At 35.2% G+C, this 6,542-nt stretch overlaps 1 protein-coding gene across 2 annotated transcripts; it reads right to left on the reverse strand.

Annotated features, from left to right (window-relative positions):
* Positions 1-1,787: 1,787 nt before the first annotated feature.
* LOC132060364 (U-box domain-containing protein 4-like) lies at positions 1,788-5,387 on the reverse strand. Of its 2 annotated transcripts, none has more exons than XM_059453384.1 (2): positions 4,052-5,386; positions 1,788-2,425 (listed from the first exon to the last, which is right to left on the reverse strand). In XM_059453384.1, the coding sequence occupies exons 1-2, from the start codon at positions 5,327-5,329 to the stop codon at positions 2,363-2,365; spliced, it is 1,341 nt and encodes a 446-aa protein (XP_059309367.1). In that variant the 5' UTR covers positions 5,330-5,386; the 3' UTR covers positions 1,788-2,362. The 2 variants fall into 2 exon arrangements, with proteins under 2 accessions (XP_059309367.1, XP_059309368.1); XM_059453385.1 differs by having other exon boundaries at positions 2,341-3,752; positions 3,978-5,387.
* Positions 5,388-6,542: the final 1,155 nt, after the last annotated feature.

The raw sequence follows: 6,542 nt of genomic DNA on the forward strand, positions 1-6,542 counted from the left end.
ATTCTCTCGATACGTTCCTCAAAAAATCCGATTCGGGCAAAATCTTCCCCCAACTAACGAAGAGATCTTGGCGGGGTATTATTCTTTTTGGAAATGACTTAAAAGGAAAGAAAGACATATAAATTGAAACGAGGGGAGTAATTTGTTGTATTGTTGGTGGCTACAAATATCATCATATATAATCTACATGTTTACATACACTTTCTAAAAAGATATGAATACATACACTATGTCAAACATTTGTCAGAAAATAATAAAAAATATAAAAATTTAAAAATCAATACTTACAATTTCTTAACTAATGACGGGATTCGAGCCAGCCAGCTTACACACATCTCAACTATTCTCCTGAATATCTACTATCTCCCACCAACACAAATATCTGATAACATAACTCTACCCAAACAATTATAATTCTTTATCCAAACAACATAAAAGCCAATTGTAATTTGTAACAATAAGACTACGCCGCTCACATGCACCCAAGGATATGTGGGAGGAGAATCATAATAGGTTCAAATTTTAAAGAAGGCATAAAATATTCTCATCTGTTTAAATTTTCTATTACCTGCGGGTGCTTGTGAGATGCGACAGGTACCGGCTAATATAATCGAGGATATCACAACTTGGCCGCGACACCACCATCATTTAAAAAAGGAAAAAAAGAGCTCACACTGTTTACACATTTTTGCACACACCATCGGCTACAAAGCCGGTCCTGGTAGGACCAAGCAACAGCAACTCCAATACCCTTTACAACAAGTAGTTCTAATGACCCTACCATGCCTTTGAGCAATGCAATGCTCTCATTTGGTCCATAAGAAAGTGGAGAACAATTAGATATCAACTGTCACAACGCTCTCTTTGTACTACTGAATGATTAATGACTCAGAAACTTTATCAAACCCATCCAACTAATGCATAAGAGGGGCCAAACTTTGAAGGACCATATACAACTTCATTATCACCTGAATTTAACAACTATGAGCCAATAGTATTTGGAATTAAATGTTGGATCATCCAACTAATGCTTAAGAGGGGCCAAAAATTGACGGACGTGTCAATCCTCCAAAGTAGTGCGTATTTGAAGAATTCGTGCCGGGTGCTCAACGAACATATGTCAAGAGTCCAGCAACACAGGTACTAGGTGAGACTAGTAATTTCTTCTCACCTGCAGGTTCCTCCTTCGCCTTTCTTTTGATATGACTTTTTTTTTTATCATTATCCGGTTATCGAGAATGCTATAATGAAATTGGCAAGGTCTATTCTCATCTCTTCCCCTCATCCAGTTCCAAGTTTTTATGCTATTGATGAATTATCGCTATGAGTTACCGCCAGTTGCTGGATGGTTTCATTATGATGAATGAAGGAATCCATCTATTCATTGCATTTCACCTTGGTGAATAGAGTTACCAATACCGGTGATGATGAGAGGCAGCAGTCACAAGCTCAATACTATAAAACAAAAAGGGTTTGGAGGACCACATGGTGTGGCTAACCAACTCATTTAAAGCATATCTTGAACACATCTCAATTGACTAAATCTTAAGCAAACTCTGCCAGCTAAAAAGTCACAATGTAATAGTATATAGACAAATATGAAATAATTACAAGTACATATTAGGAATAAAATGCTACAAATGATGCTAAGAAGGAGAGGTGGGGCCGCTGCACTTAGAATTCACACCAAGAGGTAAAGACAGACATCTGATGGTCTCTAGTTGTATAGATGGAGACACAAATTTAATAGCTGTAAAAATGCCAACAACCAAACCTTGGACCGAGCATTTAAGCTTGACATATTTCAGCCATAAAATCAAGAAAATATCTCATTACTGGACAAATATGTTTACAGTCATAAAATCAAAACTACCATATAATCTTGTTCGACAACCAAAAACGACTCAAGCATACTGAAATAGTTGCTTTTTTACACACTAAGAATCAGAAAATTAGTAACCCTTTCAGCAGAATTTGGACCACCCAAACAAAACTAAGGGATCATTTTCAAATTCTTACCAAACAAAAAATAATTATCCGAAACAGCCTCTCTACCTCCCGAGGTAGGGGTCTGCATACACTCCACTCCCCCCAGACCCCACTTGTGGGATTACACTGGGTATGTTGTTGTACCAAACAACAGATAATAATTCAACCCGTGCCCAGCTCCTCTATAATACCTAGTAAAAAATTTACCTAAATATAGGTCAGTTTCCTTAAACTAACTTCAGATTTATTTTTTTGATTACCTGAAACGTATCATGAACTCCTAAATTTATCAACCACTCTGTACAAACTCTTCAAACAACTTCCTATAAACAGAAAAATATCCAATGTTGAAGACCATCTAAGCTACCTCTCTCTAAGGAGTTGAAGTAGAAGCTTCTTGTCTTGGTTCCCTCAAGTATGCGAGTAATGTTTCCGCCTGACAAAAATAATGAAAGCCCCATTAAGATTAAATCTTTCCATAACAAGACAGCTATCTGAAAGCCCCATTAAGGTTAAATCTTTCCATAACAAGACAGTTATCTGAAAACTACAAGTTCCGTTTTCATGGACCAAAAATGCATACGCTAGATCATACATCAGTCACTGAAAGCAACACTGCTACTAGCATTCAAAATCTATACATCATTACAAGCACTAATTTTCAAGATATGACAGCACCAAATTCAAGTAAACGCAGTATTCATTAAAGAGCATGGCAACTACAAATTTCCTTTTTATTTTTTCCATCTTTTCCATGTTCATCTTCCAAATCTACACCCAAAAATGGGAACACTAAATGTGACATGACTATGGGCAGAAGTGAAAATCTTGGACTTATTTCACTACTAATGTTCACAACTTAAATTTGAAGATTGATCTCAATATTAGATTATTAGTTATCTAGTCAATTTAATAAACTGGTACCATTATTCAAATAAACTGCTATTTTTCCCATCCCAAAAGTAGACCTGAATCAATCAATCAACTACACATCAATCTCAATTACTAGTAGGATTTGGATGTACAATTCCTCTGAATCCATTACCACTCTATTCATTTCTAACAAGTATTCCCATAAAATACAACCTATTACTCAAAAAGATCAACGGCGATTTAATGGATACATTTTATCCATCCAAAAAAATTACTCAACTATGCATCAATCTCGGTTTAGTTGGATTCTGCTATGCTATTCCTTTAAATCCATCATGCTCCATTCATGTCAAACAAGTATACCCACATAATACTATATATAATTTCAAATGATCAATGGCAATATAACGACAGACGATCGATAAAGATTCCATCTTTATGGTAAACAATAAGCACTAGTAATTGATCAAGATTTCCTCTTTATGGTATGCATCATTTAGTTGCCGGGGTGGCTAAAGGGTGAGGCTAGTAAAACCTTTACTGTAGGCCCCCAAACTTTTGAAGATAGTTTTTTTTTCTCTTAAACATTATTGAAGATAGTAAAAAGAAATACAAAATTTAGATAACAAAAGATAGAAAGAAAAACTATGTACTTTTTAAGAGAAATATTTTAGAACTTTGAACTAAGCCACTCAAATCTTCATATTATTAAACATTTTTTTACAACAACATCCAAGGTAAAGTATTTAAATACATGACTAATATCTTATTAACTTGAATTAATCCTTGCTATTACAAATATTAATGTTCCTATGTGAAGTAAAAGGCAACAATTATAAAATGAAATAAAAAGTTAACACTAATTTTTTTATGTATGCTTATATATAAGGCTGCAGATTAAAATTTGGCTTCAGGCCACTAATTTTATTGAGAAGCTCTTGTTTAATTGGATTCTGCTATGCTATTTCTTTAAATCCATCATGCTCCATTCATGTCAAACAAGTATAACAAAAAACAAAAACAAAAAAAATACTATATACAATTTGAAATGATCAATTTCGATTTTATGACAATCAATTGATAAAAATTCAATTTTAATGGTAAACAATAAGCACAAGTATTTCCTCTAACGATAAGCACAAGCAATTGATCAAAATTTCCTTTCAATGGCATCAAACAAAAAACTCACCTTATGCTGAGCTTTAGCAGTTCCAGTCTGCGACAAAGCAACAAGAGGAGGAATTCCTCCTTCCCTAACAAGAAGCCCTCTATTCCTTACACTATCAATACACAGCTGCAAAAGAGTCATTACAGCAAATTCCTTCCCTTTATCAGATCCATCTTCAATAACTTCGACAAGTGCAGCAATTCCTCCTTCCTCTACTATACTTTCTTTCCCCATCTCGATCCCTGTTAAGCTACTTAACACCACCATAGCCTTCTCAGCTAACCCTGTGCCCTCCTCACACACTAACCCCACCAATGGCTTCACAGCACCGGCACTCACCGCCCGCTCTTTATTCAATCTCACAGTACATAATTTGTATAACGTTGTTAATGCGTCCTTTTTTCCCCGATTCGTACCGTTTATTAATAGTACAACCAATGGAGCAATAGCACCACAAGCACCAATGGACAGTTTATTCTCATCTATCAAAGCTAAGCTTAGCAGCGCACATGCAGCATTTTGTTTCGACGTTTCAGTGCCGGTTTTTAAAACATAGATCAGAGATTTTATGGCACCGGAATTTGTAATTAAAGTTTTGTTTGGTTCGTGGAGCGACAGATTGAGAAGAGCCGTTACTGAGTGTTCCTGAGTAAACGGATCGGAGCATCGGAGAAGCGGTAACAATGCTGAAATAGCACCGGATTCGCCGATTAAAGCGCGATTATCAGCTCGATTTTTAGCTAAAAACCTCAACTTCTCCGCTGCCGATCTTTTCACGGCCACTGACGGTGAATATAAACTGTCAACGCAGAGTTTCACTGTCGGTTGAAGATCCTCCGGCTCAATACTCTCTATTATCTCCGTTGAAAACGTTTCCCTTTCTAGAAACCCTATGCAGGGCTCCGGTTCCGTTTCGGGTTCGGAGGTCCGACCCGGATCCAAATTTGGTATGTTAGCTAGACGGTTCAATTCCCCGGAAATATCACTGCTACACGCCGAGAAATCACTGAAAGTTTGAGATATTTCCAGAAAATCTATTTCATCCGAAGAGGATTTATTAACCGGTGGCTTTTTAGCGAGCTCGTTAAGGTTAAAATCAACAAAGGAATCTGTAAGGTTCTCATAGACTGGACCGGAGTTTTCGTAGTCGGTTTGGTACAGAGTGGACCGGATAGTTCGCATGGACCGGCCAATTGAAACTTTGGAGGAGGATTGTGGTGGAGTATAGTAATAAGGCCGTGTTTGGGTGTAATGGGAAGTAGAAGAAACATGAGAATTAGAATTATCTAGAAGAACCATGTTTGGAAACTTTAGCAAAAAAAAAAAGTTTTGATTTGGTGAAATGAGTATTTTGTTAATGGGTTTAAGAAATTTTCATGGTGGAATTTGAGGAGGAAAAGGAATTGAGAGAGCTTGATAGAGTGATGAAAATGGTGGATTTATAGAGTGGAAGAAGAAAGAATGAAAATGAGTGGATTCCTTAATCTGGTGGCTTTTTATTTTTTTATTATTACTTCCTTTTTTCCCAAATTAGCTTGCACTGCACTGTACTATTTTGGTATCTTTACTAGTACAGCATTTGTTTGTTTGTGACTTTCTTAAATAGATTTCTCTATCGATTACTCTCGGTTCCTGGTTCTGCCTACGTGACTCTCTTTTCTTTCTAAAAAAAATATTCTAAAAAGACACAAATAATTTAATAAATATTATATATTACTATGGTAACAATTTTCATACCTCAAGCAATATTTACATGTTTAAACCAAAAAAAAAAAAAAAAACACAATATTACATGTTATATATTATCCACAAAAGCTTCCAGATGGCCCAGCTTTTATAAATGGGCAATATTTGTAAAATTAATATGCAATTTCTGTCAAGATTTTTAAATATTTATTGGGAGTTTCTCCCTACATAAAAAATAATACAAAAATAAAAAATACAAAAGATAAAAGAAAATTACACCTACTCGGCCAGGGGCGGAGCCAGCTTATATCCAGGGGTTCATCCGAACCCCGCAAAAAATTACAGTGTATTTTCAAACTTAAAAATTATTTTATTTTGTATATATAGTAGGTGTTGAACCCCCCCGACTTTCTCTTCGTATATTTACCTTTTAGAATTTTTGAACCCCCGATGAAAATCACATTTCCGCCATCGTATTTCGGGTACTGTTTAATACACAGATGTAAAAATTGATTCCATAGACAAAAAAGCGCTAAGAACTCACATGTATAATCATCTTCTTTGGATCAATATTTATTCTTGCAATTTACGGCGACTTTAAAATAAATTATATACATACACCATGTTGCTTTTATATTTATTAATTTTCACGCGATGCATATTTTTGGTAGTTCTAAAAAGTTAAACATAACAAACACCAAATGGAGTACATATATCAATCATTAAAATGTATTCCTTCTAAGAAATTAATTATAAATTTTGAAACTTAATTAGTAGTTAGCAGACTTCCAACCATAATGTTTTAATTTGAACCAAAAGAGACTAC

This window comes from Lycium ferocissimum, chromosome 6, assembly GCF_029784015.1.
Source record: "Lycium ferocissimum isolate CSIRO_LF1 chromosome 6, AGI_CSIRO_Lferr_CH_V1, whole genome shotgun sequence".
Classification (NCBI taxonomy): Eukaryota; Viridiplantae; Streptophyta; class Magnoliopsida; order Solanales; family Solanaceae; genus Lycium; species Lycium ferocissimum.

Bases quoted from the DNA above. Each gene is read 5' to 3' on its own strand.
- LOC132060364 (XM_059453384.1), bottom strand. From the start codon at position 5,329: ATGGTTCTTCTAGATAATTCTAATTCTCATGTTTCTTCTACTTCCCAT. The intron at 2,426-4,051 runs GTGAGTTTTTTG...TATTTTTGTCAG, and splicing joins CTGCTAAAGCTCAGCATAAG to GCGGAAACATTACTCGCATA.